This window comes from Ctenopharyngodon idella, chromosome 23, assembly GCF_019924925.1.
Source record: "Ctenopharyngodon idella isolate HZGC_01 chromosome 23, HZGC01, whole genome shotgun sequence".
NCBI classification, from domain to species: Eukaryota; Metazoa; Chordata; class Actinopteri; order Cypriniformes; family Xenocyprididae; genus Ctenopharyngodon; species Ctenopharyngodon idella.
The window spans coordinates 1,996,691-2,014,940 of record NC_067242.1 but is presented as its reverse complement, the minus strand read 5'-3'; the positions used below and the strand labels follow the sequence as shown (position 1 = coordinate 2,014,940).

Genomic DNA, 18,250 nt, shown 5'->3' with positions numbered 1-18,250 from the left:
TTTAGTCAGCGTATTGTTTATGGTTATCTCAGACACCCCATCATTTAAACCTTGGTTGCTAGGATGTTTTTATGCAATTGCTAAGGTGTTCTAGGTGTTTTTAGCATTTTGTTTTCTGCTAACTAGGGTATTATCCAACCCAGGCTCATTGGAAAAACGTGTCGGAAGCCATTTTAACTTGCTTCTACAAATCTTTGAGCTCTTTTATTTGTGTTTCACCCATGAGCTACCGAGCATTAAGGTATGTTAGAAAAGCCATACATATGGAGCTGGTTATGTGATGCAAATGCTAAAATGCATTAGTTTGCAAACCATGTACTATGGTAAAAGTGTTTCGAGGTCATAACATAGTATTGAGCAGGGAACTGTGTGAAAATAAGTCTTTATCAATCAATAATGCCCCTTGTAATCATATTTTTTTGTGTGAAAAGGAATAAAAACTGTTACTGTTTTACTGCCTCTGGTGTTCATTCCAGCTGGAAACTGGAAACTGGAAAGTGATTTGTACATATTGGCATGTTTTTCTGAGATTTGCGAAAATGCCGCCACAGGCACATTTTTTTTTTCCAATGAGCATGTGTTGGTATTATGATTATGGTTGCTAGCAGCCGCTTACTTGTGGACAGGGGTGTCACTAGGCCCATTTTAGGAGGGCTTTAGCCCAGCCCCCCTGTAATCTGTACACTAATTCATAATTGCCTAAGTCCCCTTTAAAACTCTGGCTCCTACTTGTATTTTATTCTGCGTTATTCAGTGTGTTCTTAAATTTGTAGCAGTGCAGCGCCAACAGCAGAGGATGTTTATGGATTTATTGATAGATTATGATATCTGGATCTGTGTAGTTCTTTGTCATAAATGCAGATTAAATAATATGATGCGGAAGCAAATCAAGACGGTTTCCCATCCACTGTAATTTATTTACTTATTTATTTATTTTATGAAATTCCCTCCATCTAAATGGCATGAGACTTTGCTAAAATTTGTTATAATATTGATTTTATAATAAATCCAAAAGCAAAACACGTCTACTGGTTATGTTCATGTCATGTTCATGTTAAAATTGTTTGTTTTCCACCAGGTGACAGAAATCCTCAACTAAAGCATGACACATTTTCCATGTTATCTCCATGAATGAAAATGAGAAATGTAGATTTTCTTTAAAGGTAATTTTACTGCACAAATTTAGATTAAAAAATAATTGTGTTTAAAACATTACGTAAAAAAAAAAAATAATAATAATTTTACCCACATATTGCCAATCTAGACAATTACAGTAAAATAAAGTCTTAATGAATATTAATGAAAATTAGCTGTTCATTTAAAATGATTAGAAATTAATTCAATATTCAGGGATTGACTTGGTAGGTAGAACCTGCTGTATTGTTTATACCTACCCTAGCATACAAACAATACACACACTCTTGTGTGGTTTGACTGAAATATGAATGCAACACAAACCAAAGACAAAAACAGGACATGATGTCACAAGACCCTAAAAAGGACAAGCATACCTGTTTTTGCTCACGCATACCTGTTTTTTTTTCTCATCATAGTTGTCCATCACAGTTCAGTACAGGCATTAGAACCGCCTCTCCTCACAGCATATCTTCGTTTGTGTGTGACGGAGGAATTCCCGCCACCGTTTTGACCCCTTTAGGCATTTTATAAGCTCTTCACGAGTTGTCAGCTTCATCATATGCCTTCATACGTAGCAAACTATACATCATAAAAGCCTTTTCTGTATCTTTAGGTTTAAAGTTAAAAAAGACAGTGTGAATGCTAAGCAAACGAGGACTAAATGTGTCATTTTCTCTCTTTTTTTTTTTTTTGTCCGGACCAAAAGAACCAAAGGGGCTTTTGCACCGCATAGTTCTAGGAACTCAGTTCTAGGAACTAGCCACCAGGGTGGCTCCCCAAGAACTAATCTGTGGAGTCGATTCAACTCATCCACTAGCATGTGCCGTCATGTTAATCTTTTGTGCAAATCCAGTGTTGAATTGACCCTCGTTTGTGAAGCAGTCCGGCGTAAAATGACGGTATGACAACAACACTCTACTAAAACAACTCTTCCTCTTCTCTAAAGCAGCCCAACATGGCCTCCCCCCCTTTGTTGTGTGTTCCCGGGGGCAGGGTTTATGTAAATTTTGGGGTTCGTGATGTCCCCAACCCGGGAAGAAGCAGAGAAAACAGAGAATTCTGTAAAAGAAAATATCTCCCTTTGCATTGAACTTTGAGCGTCGTAACTTTGCAGATGTTGTTTATGCTCAAACAGCAACATTACACACTAACTAAAGTTAAAAAAAGTTAAATCATAATCAACCACCTCTTTTGGATTTTTTTAGCTCATTATATCTTCTGCCAGGTGAAAATTGTAAGTCAGATTGATGCTAAGTTACATGGTAAAGTTTAATACTAAACGGTTAGAAAATGCTACCTCTAGGTATGGACTGTAATAATAGTGATGCTTGCCTTAGTAAACACTACTATTCATCTGGCGGTGACATGATCTTGACCTGCGATACTGATGAGCTCAAATATTTAGCGTAGGCCATGTCTTCTGTCTACAGCTGTGAATACAGTCTTTGTACTTTTAGCGCTCGCTTGTGTGTGTTTGGCGAGCCTGTTGGCCCCTGCTCCATTCAGCAAAACTTCACACCAATCTCAGCCTCTTCTCACTCAAGAGGAGCTCACAGGGCATAAATTAACCCCACAAAAAGCAGAGAGGGAAAAAAAGACCAGCCAGGAAGTCATTTTCATCTCCTATTAGCACATGTTCTCTCATAACACAATGAGAAAACAGCCACGGTATTGAAGACGAAGGGGACTGCATGTTTTTTCTCACACTATAACGATATTTTCACGCCCATGCATAGCAATAAAGCATTTGTCTGCTAATTCACCTGGGGACACTATATGTTACGTTAATGAGTGTCACCATAGCCCTGGTTAATGTGTCTATGACTCTTGCAGCATTTGGGCTGAAGAGGAACATCTTACAGAGGAGGTGATATAACTTAGAAGAGTCGTCGTCAAACCAGCGCCGTCCTACTTATCGAAAACATTACTCACGCAAATCAAAGAGGGAAACCTCACAGTATAGCTACGCTTACATGTGGCTTAATATTACGATAGCTCAATCAGAATTAGAAAAATATTAGGTCAATTAAATTCGATTAAAGAGGTACTGATCAATTACACTATTAGCTATTATATACTATTATGTAGATATATATAATAAGCTTTGATTTTGATATTTTCAGTTTTAGAGTTTATTTTTTTTAATTATCCAATTTAACTTTACAATTCAGTTTACAATCAGTTTTAGCCAACAATAACAATACTGATCAATTAAATAATGCTTAAATATTTCATATTATTTATTATTAAATTTTAAATTTTTATTATACATCATTTATTATGTAATTATTAAATATTATTTAATATAATCTGTTAAAAAAAATGTTAAACAGAGGAATAAATTCAACAAAATTCAAGAAATTATTTGAAAAATATATAGATGTGTGTGTATATATACACATACTCTCATCCATAAATAAAAATCCTGATTGAATTGATTTTGGATTGACACAAAACTGTGCATGTTTATACATTATTACACAGATAGAGTGTCACCTTTATGGCTTTGAAGATTTCACAGCCATTACATACAACAAGACTTTGATTTCACACTTACATTAGGTGAAGTAATATTGTGACATGCGAGATTCCCTAATGGAGTCATAATACGCCCAATCATTTAAGCGTTTTACCGAGCATGTGTTGTGACATTCTAATTGTCTTTGAAAAACATCGCAAAGGCGACGCTACAATTTCATTGTACACTGATGTGCACAGGACCATATGGCTGCATACATATTTCCTCATTTCATACATGTTTCTTTTTGACATCAATAATTCCTCGGCATCCAGTAGCGTCTGGACCGCTTCCAAAGCAATTATAAAGTTGCCGTGGAAACAGAGGCCGCCTGCCAAAAAACGAACCATACTGTCTCCGCTCAGCAAAAGAAGACACCAAGACAAAGAAAGAAGAGATACAATAGAAAGATGAGAAATAGAGTGACAGCATATCTGCGGAGCGCCGTCATGATCATTCCCAAATGTGCATATTGTTGTTTCATGAGACTAGACTTACTCACTCAATGGAGTTTTTCTTCCTTAGGGTAGAAAGAGGTGTTGTTAGGGGCTAGAGTAATGTATTGTAACCTTATGCTAAGCTAATGAACAGGAAGATGAAGGCCCAGTAATGGATACATTTTTACATTCATCTTTTTGATGCTCATTATGGGGGTTTGTGACAAGCTCGTTAGGACTGGCCGCCAGATTACCCAAGTGAATAAAGCACAGAACCCTCATATGCTCAAATACACACAATAAACACAGCTACGAACACACAAACACACGCTCACTATGGGAGCAGGGCTGCAACCTCACGTTTTTAAAGGCGCCCAACGATTCTGTGTGTTTGTTCAGTTGCTGTTTCGGGTTCATATCAGACACGTTGCATAATGTTGTTTGATCTTAACGTGACATAAATGGGAGAGAATCCTACTCCAAATGATGCCAATATACAGCGCATACCTTGACAGCTTAATTAATAATTTATACTTTTATTCATTTATTTATCTATACACCTGTGAATGCAAAATGGAATGTGCTAAAATATTTAGTGGCACTTTGCATACAAGTGTACATAAGGTTATTGAATATAGTTTAATATGCTCATTGCTGAAGATGCTCTCATACGTTCTCATTAGAGATACATAGAGGGATCAATATTTGCATTCCAGCAGACATCATTTAACTCACTTAAATGAGCTTGAAAGTCTCATTTACACATGTTTTGCTTGTCTGTGAGAAAGAAGATATCTTATTATTTAATTTATATGTAAATGTGTGTTTTTTGTGAATGTTAATGTAGTCTTAAAACAGTTGAAAAAAAAAAAAAATGTATTTTTGGCGACTTCTCACTGAGTGCTCTTTTTGCTGCATGTTTTGAAGTTGTAATTTCTAATGTTTGACACATTTTGCTCATTTCCTGACAGATACTCCAGTGTTGTAGCACCCAAAACATAATTAATTTGATATAGATATCATGGGTTAGAGAAAAATATCACACAATGTTTAACATTAACCAATAAGGAAATAGTACACCTGTAGAAAACCTGTAGAATTTATTTTCTCCCATGGATCACAAAAGAAGATATTTTGAAGAATGTTTACGCTGCTCTTTTCCATTCAAAGAAAATATACAGTGACTAGGAGCGGACTGGATGACGAAATTCGGCTGGTCATTCCACGGGGGAATTCCTGCTGGATACTGATCAATTACATCAGCTTCGCTCTATGGATTGATGGATCCTCTTTTATGGTTAGTGACGTTGAAGAGGATTTCGTTTACAGTGTCCAGCACCACATAACATCAGTCACCTCTCCAGAGCCAGACGCAGCATCCACGCCCACTGCGGATAAGGAGCCAGAGCCCACTGCAGATCGAGAGACCCAGCTGATGCCCGCCATGGACTTCATGCCTGAGCCGGTGCTCACAACAGAGACGGAGTCGGCAGCCGTGTCTGTCCCGGAGAAAAAGCCTGAGGTCCCGGCTGACCAGGTGTGTGAACTGGCCAACACATCCATGCCAGTGGGTATATTAGTGAAGTTAGAAGAAGAGGAGTGGCTGATAGACTGGAAGATGGAGGTGGTGCTTCCCACCCTGATCCCCACCCATGAACCTCTTCTGTCCCTGGAAGTCCCGCACTGGACAGAGTTGTCTTCATCACCACTGGTCCCATCCAGCACAGAATGTTCTTCATCACCACTGGTCCAGTACAGCACCAAGCCTTTTTCATCACCCAGCACCAAGCCTATTACTGATGTTCACACCAAGTTTGCCTTTCCTGCCTGCTCTACGAAAGCCAGCCTTTCCTTTGGACCAGCCTCTGCCGGCTCCCCTATTGGCTCCGCAATGCAACCTGAATCCTCCTTGGGGCTTCCAGTCACCAGCTCTGCCGTGGCATGGGGATTCCCTGGCTCACCTCTCAAAACCCCCTCAGTTCCACTTCGGCCCGTCGAACAGTCGGCTCCACCCTAAGCCCACCTTGGTCAGTCATAGCTCTACAATCACCACAGACTTCCGGGCATTCAACTGCGCCTCACTCCTCCATCCTTACAGCTCCATCAGGTTCCTCATTCCCTCTGGCTCCACCTCTGTCCTCTGGCACCCTGGCTCCACCTTGGCCACTGATCAATTACATCAACTTTGCTCTATGGATTGATGGATCCTCTTTTATGATGGGCAACATTGAAGAGGGTTCCGTTTCCAGCATCTTCCCCTCTCCAGATCCAGACCCAGCATCCATGCCCACTGCACATAAGGAGCCAGATCCCACCGCAGACCAAGAGACCCATGGACTTCATGCCTGAGCCAATGCCCACAACGGAGAACGACCAGGCAGCCTTGTCTGTCTCGGAGAAAAAGCCTGAGGTCCTGACTGACCAGGTGTGTAAGCCAGCCAGTACATCCGAGCCAGTGGGTATATTAGTGAAGTTGGAAGAAGAGGAGTGGCTGATAGACTGGGAGACGGCAGTGGCGCTTCCCACCCTGAACCCAACCCACGAACCTATTCTTCCTCTGGAAGTCCTGCACAGCACAGAGTTGTCTTCGCTGCTGCAGGTCCCACCCAGCATAGAGTTGTCTTCGTCACTACTGGTCCCATCCAGTACAGAGTGTTCTTCATCATCACTGGTCCAGTACAGCACCATGCCTTTTTCGTTACCCAGCACCAAGCCTGCTATTGATGTTCACACCCAGCCTGCATTTCCTCCCTGCTCTACCGAAGCCAGCCATTCCTTCAGCCCAGCCTCTGCTGGTTCCCTTTTTGGCTCCACCATGCAACTCGGATCCTCCTTGGGGCTTCCAGTCACCAGCTCTGCTGTGGAGATTCCCTGGCTCCGCCTAGTCTCTCCGAGCCCTCAGCTCCACCTCGGCCTATCGACCAGTCGGCTCCGCCCTTGGCCCACCTTGGTCAGTCATAGCTCTACCATCACTGCGGACTTCCGAGCCTTTCACCATCTGATCCTCCATGGGTCCTTTCACCGTCCACTCCTCCATGGGTCCTTCCGTCGTCAGCTCCTCATTGGCTCCTCCCACGTCTACTCGACCCTGGTTACTCCACCATCTACTCCACCCCTGCCTATTTCCAGATCTTCGCCAACTCATTGCCGACCTCCAGAGACCCACCCTCCCTCCCTCAGTTGGGGGGTGGGGAGGGGTGTTCACACCCGTTAGTCATTGAGTTCATCATCCTGTGTATTTAAGCCCTTCAGTTTCCTCAGTTCATTGTCTGGTATTGTTTGCGCTTAGCATGCTTATTTATTTGTGTTATATTGTATTGGATTTTCATGTGTTTTGCTTTAGTTAATAATTTACATTGTCTATCTTCATCTTCAGACTAAATTGTTACAGCTCACAAGCCCAAATGATATTTGAGAGGTTTAGGAACAAAAGGTATCACAAGACTTTAACAATGATCCAATAGTTATATGGACTATACTTTCATGGTGATATTTTTTTTTTTTTTTTTCAAGAGATTCACAGTCTTTTGGTAATTTATTTAAAGGTGTATTCAGTTTCTCTTTAGCTAGTGTTAGTATCGTTGTTCAGAAATTCATAAAGCACAGATCCCAAAGAAGTCACTTTCAAACCAAGCAGCTTTCTGTTGGTCAAAGTGGCAAACATGCATGACAAACTTAAACTCATTGCAAAAGCTGCATTGAGAAATGTTTCATCTTTACACACAATTCACAATCATGTGGATTCCTGCTGAAATGACTGGATTTCACCCAATGAAAATTTGCAAAAAAAATTAAATGTGTTTGCACTTTAATTTCCTTTCTTCACACCAGCAAAGACGGCAGCCAAAGAGTTAAATTAGCACCAAACTACTGTCATCCAGAAAGTGAAGCAGGATTTGTCGTTTGGACAGATTTAAGTTGAACGCTGAATTAAGTTGCATTGCCTCCACCAGCAAGGAGGATTTTTAGCCTACTTTACTGAGTGGAGAGAGTTTTTAGCTAGACAGGTTTAATCATGAGTCCACACAGTGCCTGTTCAGTAACAGAATGCTCTCTGACCTCATAATTTTGAAAAGTTATCATGCCCTACCAAGTATTATGTAGGACAGGCAAACATTGTATGCTCCGAATGTGAGTCATAGTTAAATGCAGACTATTCCTAAGTATCTCAGGTGGTAATGGTCAAAGCATAGTAAAATATTGTGGACTGCACAAATCACATGAATAGCCTGGGTCATATTTCAGCATATTCCCTTCTGTTTTATCAGAACAGACCTGTGATCCATTTTTGGGAACCACTGGTTTAAACCAACATGAATCTAGGTCTAAACGCAAAATTATATTTAATATTTGAGCTGTTTTTGTCCCTGCATTATATGTTTGTGCTGACAGTTTTGGTCTTTGTAACAGTTTGGTCAAACTGGTTTTAAGTCAGACACACTTTAGGAGTCTTGGGCTGTATCTGAAATCACCTCCTATACCCTCATTCACTATTCCCTACATTTCTCCACTAATATAGCCTGCTGAATGAGTGAATGAAAACAAATTCGGTGCATGGGTGTTCTCTAGTCTAGCGGAAAGCCATTCAGTGTACATTGATTGTACACTCATTTCTCAGGTGCATTGTGGGATTGAACTGGTTTTGGACACCAACAAATGTCCTGTCCACCTCAAATAGTGCACTATTTAAGGGTAGGGCGATTTCAGACACAGCTTGGGACTCGACCCAGGTGATCCTACAACCTGACCACAGTTATTGGACCGTTTCTCCACTGATTGTAGCCACGGCTATGTGTTAGCTCAATACTGCACTCCTGTGGTCACTGCAGAGTTGTCTTCCCTATACCATGTAGACAAATGCCAAACCAATGTGTATCAGTCTGACTCTGAACAAAGTGAAATATATATTTTCGCCAGCTTCATCCAAAGTTAACGCGACCAGATTTCTGAAATGAAATCCAGGCACATTTATTAGTTTAGTGGTAATCATATGAATTAAACAAAAACAAAAACAACAACAACAAAAAATAATAAAAAAATAAATAAATACATGCTTCCATGCTATCATTATAATGATGTTTTTAATACAAAAACTTTTTTTTTTTTTTTTGTATTAAAAACAAATTTAAAACAAATTTTAATACAATTCATCAAAAATCACAATATGAAAAATAGTAAATAGAACCATTGGCAATATATATATATATATATATATATATATATATATATATATATATATGATCAATAAGTCATAACATGTTTTTACATTAGCTCATCAAAGTATGTTAAGCACCTCAATAAAAAAAATAAAAAAAAAATAAACAAACTGTCTGACTCACATTATTTTAATTATTTAAATAAATTAATTAAAGTATTATTGATATATTAAAATAATAGTCCTATATTAAACAAAAATAATAATAAAAAATAAAAAAAATCTAAAATCTTAAACCACAGTTCTAGACACAGTTAAATAACCTTATACTGTACCAATTGTGATTGCCTGCACTTTATGATTCATGGTTTATTACTGTACTGCATAGAGGACAGACTGTTTGACTGAACTGGTAAGCTACTGTTGTTGACCTTTTCAGATTGGGTTACAGTATTTTTGCAGCCTCAGCCTAAATAAGCTCTATGTTTATTACATGACATACTGTAACATGATAGCCCAGACAGAGAGCCTACTAGACCCTATTTTAAAAGGTTTTGGTGTCATTTATTTTTTGCTATTGCAAACTAGTTTTTGTTATCATATTATTTTAACTTATTATTGCAATCATAAAAACACTAGTTTGTAGCGTTATTCTTCTAGTTATTTAGTGATAATGAATAATTAATGAAGAATGATCATGAATAATGAATCGGAAGTCGGCCTTAAGTACCTACTCAGTTCCCTAATTATTTCTATTTAAAATAATAGAAATTTGAATGCATATAATAGCCTACATAGTATTTATTACACCCATTTGTATGAACACGATCCTAAAATGTTGAAAAGCATGCTTCATGAATATTAATTAGGGCGTAATGACGTTGAATACGCCCAAACGTTTTCCTTTGAGCAAATCAGATAGTATTACATGGCGAATGTTACATTTTACGTAGTTAATATTCATGATCCAAGGATTTACCATAGTAGGATTTGTTAATTCGCTTCCGGGAAATCTCGACCAAAGCGTAATGACGTAAAAACAGTTTTGTAGCACGTGAACAGCATGCCAGCCAATGGGATGCGGTGTTTAGTATGTGGCCGAGACTCTTAAGTCAGCCGTTATACTCCTTATCATAAGAAGACGCAGGTGAGTTTTGATCTTGTAAATAGATTTGTACAGTAGATTTAACACATCCGCAAGCGTCATGCTGTTTATTAAGCATACGTTTGATTTGTATTTATTATTTGTATGAGGGATAAATCTGGTCAGTCACTACAGGCAGATCAGCCTTGAACGCTCAGGCTGAATGACATGAACTGTTGTGATTCTTCTGCTTGTGTTACATTCATTTTATGACGACGGTTTCTTTATATTTCCTTCTTATTTCCAGGCTATTCCATACACAGATATTTTAGGATTTAAATAGTTTCATATGTTTCCCTGGTTCAGATTTCGATGACTTCTATCTAATCGTCTTTTCTCTCAATGAATGCTGCTCTCCTGAAAACATTTTATGATTATTATATACATTTTTGATAAGTATAATTGTTACAAAAACTATATTTTCGAATTGTTGAATGAATATAATAATTATGCAGGAATTGAAAAATTCATGTCCATGTTAAATGTCAATAAACCACCTGTAGTTGGTGCTAAAAACGTGTTGACCAATATACAAATGTATCTTTTCTCATCTTCACCACAAAGATAAGGCAGCCATGCAACCTATGCATATGTATATGGTTCCCAATCCAGGGATACCAGGCTGTCCACCGGGATTAGAGTACCTGACACAGGTTAGATAACAGCATCAATATATTAAAAACTGTGTGTGTGTGTGTGTGTGTATATATATATATATATATATATATAACAGCAGTTGCCAAAAATGATGTCTGGCCTACTTTAGAAAAACTGAAATATTCACCCTTTATTCAAATATTATAACAAAATTGTTAGATATTTTGTAAACATATTGCATAGTTGTGCTTGGGTCAATTTGTTTTATTTGTGATAACGCAATGAAACATGCCACATTGTGCAGACATCATTTTTGGCCAGGCTGTCATGCAAAGAAATTATGAAAACATGCAAAAACAAGAAAGAATCAATTACATATTAATAACTGATTATGCTGTAGTTAATATTATGCTTTTTTTCTGTTAGCTTTCTGTTTTTCTATGCCTTTTTTGTTCATGCAATTTGCTTTTTTTTTTTTTTTTTTACCAAATATTTTTATCAGATAAATACCTTAACCACGTTTAGTGTTTTGTTATTTCCTCATATTTAAATGTATAAGTATTTTCCTCATGTTTTGATGATTTAATCGAACTTGGAGGGTCATTAAAAACAAATATTCCCACTGGACATCACTGGACTACCAGTAAAATTGATAAAAATTTGGGACCAAAAATTATTCAGACACTTTGACCTGACCATGTTTTGCTGAAGTGTTATCTGACATAATTAAGATTATTTTTTTCGGACACAGTTTAACTCTGAGTTCTTGTCATATTGTATTACCATTTTTTTTTTTTTAAACTATAGTGAATAAACAGTAATAATGAACGAAATCTTCAAGGTGTCTGAATAAATTTTGGTTTGACTGTATATGTGTGTATATATAATATAAAATTGAAGTCATATGGATATATATCTAAAACACCTGTTTTTCCAACTTTCTCAGGTAGATCAACTTCTTATCAAACAGAAAGTTGAGCTTATTGAAGGTATGTATGTATAACAGTTTATTACAGATGGACCTATATATACACTAGATAATTTAATAGAAATACTTCATATTTCATTATTAATAAGTCCTTTGTATGGATTTATGCAGCTTTGGCAGGCTTTGAGAGCAACAATAAATATGATATCCGTAACTCCATGGGTCAGAACGTGTTTTACGCGGTGGAGGAGAACGACTGTCTCACCCGTCAGTGCTGCGGCCCGCTGCGATCCTTCACCATCCGTGTCCTCGATAACATCGGACAGGAGATCATCACCGTCAGCCGTCCTCTGAAATGCATGTCCTGCTTCTTCCCATGTTGTCTGCAAGAGGTGATCAAAAATGGTTATATAGTTACAAATAAAGTTATGAGAATTGCAGCATTTGTCACTTGCTTTGATATAGACCATGTTGAACATACTTTGTTGATTCCTTCTTTTCACCCTTTCCTCTCTCAGTTGGAGATCCAGGCTCCTCCAGGGAACACAGTGGGATATGTTCTACAACAGTGGCACCCCTTCCTCCCCAAGTTCACCATACAGAATGAGCACAGAGAGCCGGTTCTTAAGCTCCAGGGGCCGTTCTGTGGCTGGAGCTGCCTGCCAGACGTGGACTTTGAGGTACATCAACTCAAACACTTGTGATTAAATGCTCACAGACACCAAGAATTGCTAACATTCACTGAAAATGAATGATTTCTGCATCACACAGCCCTTAAGTCCCTTGAAAGCTTTGCTTAGGCTGGCAAACGGAGATTGATGTTTTAGCAAAAACAAAACTAATTATACTTTGCATAAAGAACATAAAGACTATTTTTAAGATCATTTTTTGACATTATTTTCAATTAAAAATAATTATACATCATTATGATACATCATATGCAGGAATACAGGCGTTAGAATTTGTTGGGGGAAATGTAACCTGCTTAATTGTCAGAAAAAAAATATATATATATATATATGTATAAATAATAATTTGTGCTCCATTCTGTTTCTGCCTGCTGACTCTGCCTGTAAATGCCCACTAGAGGGAACTGTTATTCAGTAGATCAGTCTGTCTGAGGAATTTAACATCCTTCTGCGTACCCGTCTCTTCCACTTAGACTGCAGTCACGCCGATTCAAATATTTGCCTCTTTAAATTTTAATTTCTCTTTTTTTTTTTCCTTTAGAAAGGCAAAGTTTTTCTAAGCCTATTAATCGAATAAAATCAAGATCAACAAAAGCCATCTTTGCACTGCAGTGGCACAAACTGCATCTAGATGTATTTACGCACTGTTTAATGCTGCTCAGAGGAGGCATGAATGCAATTGCAATGGCATATATTATGTTATGAGATAATGTTTTAAATAAAAATTGTTCAATAGAGAAATATGAAACGATTTCACCCCGGTTTCACAGACAAGGCTTAAATTAGTCCTAGACTAAAATGCATGTTTGAGCTGTTTTAACTGAAAGCAACTTGTGCTGACATATCTTAAAATATGTCAGTGTCATTGTTTTGTCTCAAGATGTACATCAGTAATGTTTTTCTTTAGGGTACGTTTATAAAAGCTACTTAAATGTCCTAATTGAACTAAGGCCTAATCCTGGCTTAGTCTAAGCCCTGTCTGTGAAACATTAAACTAAAACCACCAGTAGGTGGCGGCAAGTCACTGGGCCCTATTTTAACGATCTAAGCACGTGGTCTGAAGCGCACGGCACAGGTGCCCTTAGGGCATGTCCGAATCCACTTTTGCTACTTTAAAGACGGAAAAAATGGCCCGGCACATTGTCCAAAAGGGTTGTACCTAGTCTCTTAATGAGTCATGGGTGTGTTTTGAGTGTAACATGCAATAAACCAACCCGAGTGTCATCTTCCATTCCCTTTAAAAGCCAGGTGCGCTTGCACCATGGCGGATTCGCTATTTACATGGCGGAATATAGACACTCTCAAACTGAAGAGTCAGTTTAAATATTGCCACGATTGGTCAAATAATTAGCCAATTTCATTTGTCATTACTGCAAATAGGTAATTCTGATACATGCAATGACTATCCATTATGACATGTGGGCATTTTTATCTTTATGTACACAATAATAATCTTATGCATTGTAATCCTTTTTGTGTGTGTGTGTGTGCTGCTGCGCATCCCTGTGTGTGTAACAAGCAGTGTACGCGTGTTGTGCACCCGCCTATAGGCGCATATTACTAACGTGCCCTTTAAATAACAAAAATAAATAAATAAATATTGCGCCATTGACTTTAGAGCAGGTTTCAGTTGGTCAATGGCGCAGTCGCTTTCAGTTCGTCAAAATAGCAACATGCCAACAATGCACCTGAACACACCTCGTTTTCAGACCAGCACGCCCATGGGTGCATTTGTGCTATTTAAACAACGTGACGCTGGACGTGAAAATGATAACTGCGTCGGGCTGAAACTAGCAAAAAACACTTGCGTCGCATTGTGCCGGGTGTATAATAGGGCGCACTGTCTTACTGAGTGATTCATTTATTCATTGATTCATTTATTAAGTAACAAAGCAAGTGGCTGTATTTATGAATGGGTCATTGAATCATTGACTTTCCCGAATTATTCAAAGCCACAGATTCATTCACAAAACATCGCTTGAGGTGGCATTTTGCCTGTTAGAAATACATGCTCGGTTTTATTGTTATTTTAAGGTGGTGTAGAATTAAATGAACATCAAAACTCAGCATTTTGTTTGTGTACCCCCTCTGTCACCCCGCGTACCACCAGGGTAAGTAAATAAGCATGGATTAGATATGTATTGATATTTTACTATCCTATAATTTAAAGGGATAGTTCACCCAAAAACAAAAATTCTGTCAACATTTTCTCACCCTCAAGTTGTTTCAAACCTGTATGATTTTTTTTTCTTTTGTTGAACATAAAAGAAGTTATTTTGTGAATGTGTCTAACCAAACAGTTGTTGTTGTTTTTTTTTCTTAAAATGGAAGTTATCAACTGTTTTGTCCATCAACATTCTTCAAAATATATTTTTTTATGTTCAACATAAGAAAGAAACTCATACAGGTTTGGAAAAACTTGAGAGTGAGAAAATTATGACAGGATTTTCATTTTTGGATGAACTATCCCTTTAAGTACAATTGAAAGTTTTTAAAATGTCATTTACTTACTTATTATGTCAAGATTCTTACCATGGATGAAGTCGGCATCGGAAAGATCAGCAAACAATGGACAGGACTTCTCCGAGAGGTTTTCACAGATTCAGACAACTTTGGGATCCAGTTCCCCATGGATCTTGATGTGCGAATGAAGGCAGTGATGATCGGAGCCTGCTTTCTCATTGTGAGTAGGAGTCTACGGAGGATATGGTTTGATAGTGTCGGAGAAATGCCAAGAAATTGTTAGTAATAATATTTATTTTCATTGTTTTCAGGACTTCATGTTTTTTGAGACGAATAACTAACTGCTATGCAGAGGGTGTTGTAACGTCCAGCTCTGTGGAAACGGGTGAAAAGAAAAGATGTTTGCCTTTGCACTTCATACATTTGTGAATGCATGTGAATATAAAGTCAGAAGTGTAGAGGAATAACGGTGCTTTTAGAGACTGTGAAGTAGCTTCAGGTGTGTGTGATAGAACTGGTTGTACCGATTAAAGTGCATTGTTTTATATTTTTATCTACACGTAACAGATTAATATAAATAACTCATGCCATGAATGGCATTTAAAGGAATAGCTCACCCCAAAAGAAATAAATCTGTCGCTATTTACGCATGTCCTGGCTGCTCCTTTTTACACCGTGAAATTAAAAATTTAAAAAAGGAAAAAAAAACTATAAAAGAAGCCATATGACAGGTTTGTGTGAAAAACAGATTTAAAAAGTGAACTGTTCCTTTAAGAGCTGTCAGTACGACTATGCATATTGAATTTTGCAGTCATACCTGCACTGAATGATCAATATTCACCTTTACAACACAAAATTATTACAGTATTTTCAACACTTTTTTTTGTTTTATTGATTATTTCTGAGAAATATAATTTGCATGCTAAAAGATGTTGCAAACAGTTAAACAGTTGGTCAAAATGGTCCAAAAACCCTGTCATGAACATGTAGTAATTTGTTATTTATTGTGTGACTTACTTTGCTTATATATTGTTTTTTGATTGATTTGTAGTGTTGATGATAAGCTTATAAATAGGAATATGCTTTCTAAAGTGAAAGTTGTTTTACACTTGAGCTTTTAGCTTTTTTTTTTCTGTAGTACTCAAATTCTCCAGAAGAGGGCAATGCTGACCTTTGCTGTAAGTATATAAACTAAAACGTTAATGTCTTAGGTCCTTTAGGTAATATATTAATTATTAAATGTTAATGTTTGTTATGACTCAGGTTTACATATCCTCATCTTCATAATGCTTTATGAATGCCTGTTATAGTAACAGAGAATGTATTTCTAGTAAGGCACTGTTCTTATGTTTGTTTGTTTGTTTTGTTTAAAATGTTATGTCATCTAGTACTAAACATAATTTTATAAACTACACACATTTGTCTAATCATTGTGTAGCCAATGCACTGTTATTTTCAGCCACTTTTAGTTATAGTTTGATTGAATTTAGTTATAGTTTGAATATATATACATATATATAGATAGATAGATAGTGTGTGTGTTTATGCAATACAATGGAGTCAGATATTTGTACTGGAAAACAAGACACAATTACCAAGTAAGAAAAGCATTTTTTTTTTTTTTTTTTTTTTTTGCAGTGTATATATGGATATTTGGTGGAAACTTTTTACCCTCAAGCTACAGTCAACAAGTCAGCAATAATTCCTCCTAATGAACTGTGAGTTATGAATACTGATGAAAGCGATCATGGCTGTAAAAGCTGTGTATAGGTTTTAAGAAAAAAAATAAATAAATAAATAAATAAATAAATAAATATATATATATATATATATATATATATATATATATATATATATATATATATATACACAGTATATACTGCTATTTAGCACAGAGTGTCCATTCAAGCATACCATCAGTCCAGCCCAGGCTTTGATCTGACCTCAGCTTATGTAGAAATTAACATTTTAAAATGGTATTAGCATAATGGAAACACATGAGGCACTGGACTCTGATCTGGAATGCAATAAAGAGAATTATTTAGCTGAGGATTCATTTCTCCTGGGCTCTGATATTCAGTTCTCATCCTGCAGGATAATGCCAAGTGCATCAAAGCAAACACTGTACATATGCCATTCGTTATATGCCATTGCTTGTTTTTTTAATAGAATTATTAAATAATCCTATTTTGTTGGGGGGAAAAATCATGTCCACTATTTCTTGAAACTTTAAAGGTACACCTTCAGCTCAACTTCATGTTTTTCTAAACCTTTTATTTCTTTCGTGGAGCACAATTAGAGAAATTTAATAGAATGTCTGAGCTGTTCTCTTCCATACAATGAAAACAGAAGTCAAGTCACCTTTTATTTATATAGCGCTTTATACAATACAGATTGTTTCAAAGCAGCTTTACAGTGATAAACAGGAAAATAATGATTCAATGATAAAGAATTCAGTTCTGCTGTAAAGCAGCTCTAAAATGACAATAGTAAACAGTCATGGTTCAGTTGAAATCAGTTCAGTGGCTGTGGCCTTTAACGTCCTTGTTAGCGTGCCCACCTCCCATGCCGGAGACACTGGTTCGAATCTTGCTCGGAGCGGGTCGAGTAGGACCGGTTAGATTTGGTGCCGTGACCCGGATGGGAGTGAGGTTTAGAGGTATGAGTGTAACGGGGGCCAGCTAATAAGAGCTGTGCGTGTAAACCTTCTCCTCTGACCTCAAGGCTGCAGTCTTTAGCATCCTTGTTAGCGTGCCCACCTTCCATGCTGGAGATGCCGGTTCGAATCCTGCTCGGAGCGGGTCGAGTAGGACCTGGTTACATTTGGTATTGTGACCCAGATGGGAGTGAGTTTTAGAGGGGTGCGTGTAACAGGGGCCAGCTAGTAAGAGCTGTGCGTGTAAACCTTTTCCCCTGACCTCAAGAGGTGCGCTACAGGCTGCAGTCTTTAGCATCCGTTGTTAGCGTGCCTGCCTTCCATGCCGGAGATGCCGGTTCAAATCCTGCTCGGAGTGGGTTGAGTAGGACCGGTTACATTTGGTGCCGTGACCCAGATGGGAGTGAGTTTTAGAGGGGTGTGTGTAACAGGGGCCAGCTAGTAAGAACTGTGCGAGTAAACCTCACTCCCCTGACCTCAAGAGGCGCACTAGTGACTGATGCTAGAGACTGCAGTCTTCAGCGTC

General features: G+C 37.8%; 1 protein-coding gene and 1 long non-coding RNA gene across 2 annotated transcripts in view; one reads left to right on the top strand and one right to left on the bottom strand.

Annotated features, from left to right (window-relative positions):
- Positions 1–18,250, bottom strand: part of LOC127505720 (uncharacterized) — a 426,197-nt gene that overhangs the window by 330,974 nt on the left and 76,973 nt on the right. The gene's annotated exons all lie outside the window — the stretch shown is intronic.
- On the top strand, positions 10,249–16,482 carry si:ch73-206p6.1 (phospholipid scramblase 1). The gene is made up of 7 exons (XM_051881460.1): positions 10,249–10,394; positions 10,956–11,044; positions 11,935–11,977; positions 12,088–12,308; positions 12,435–12,596; positions 15,130–15,288; positions 15,380–16,482. Exons 2-7 carry the CDS (start codon positions 10,967–10,969, stop codon positions 15,407–15,409), a joined length of 693 nt encoding a protein of 230 aa, XP_051737420.1. The 5' UTR covers positions 10,249–10,394; positions 10,956–10,966; the 3' UTR covers positions 15,410–16,482.

Excerpts from the sequence above, each read along its gene's own strand:
- si:ch73-206p6.1 (XM_051881460.1), top strand. The coding sequence starts at position 10,967 with ATGCAACCTATGCATATGTATATGGTTCCCAATCCAGGGATACCAGGC. Across the intron at positions 12,597-15,129 it reads TGCCAGACGTGGACTTTGAG|ATTCTTACCATGGATGAAGT; the intron begins GTACATCAACTC and ends TATTATGTCAAG. Across the intron at positions 15,289-15,379 it reads TCGGAGCCTGCTTTCTCATT|GACTTCATGTTTTTTGAGAC; the intron begins GTGAGTAGGAGT and ends CATTGTTTTCAG.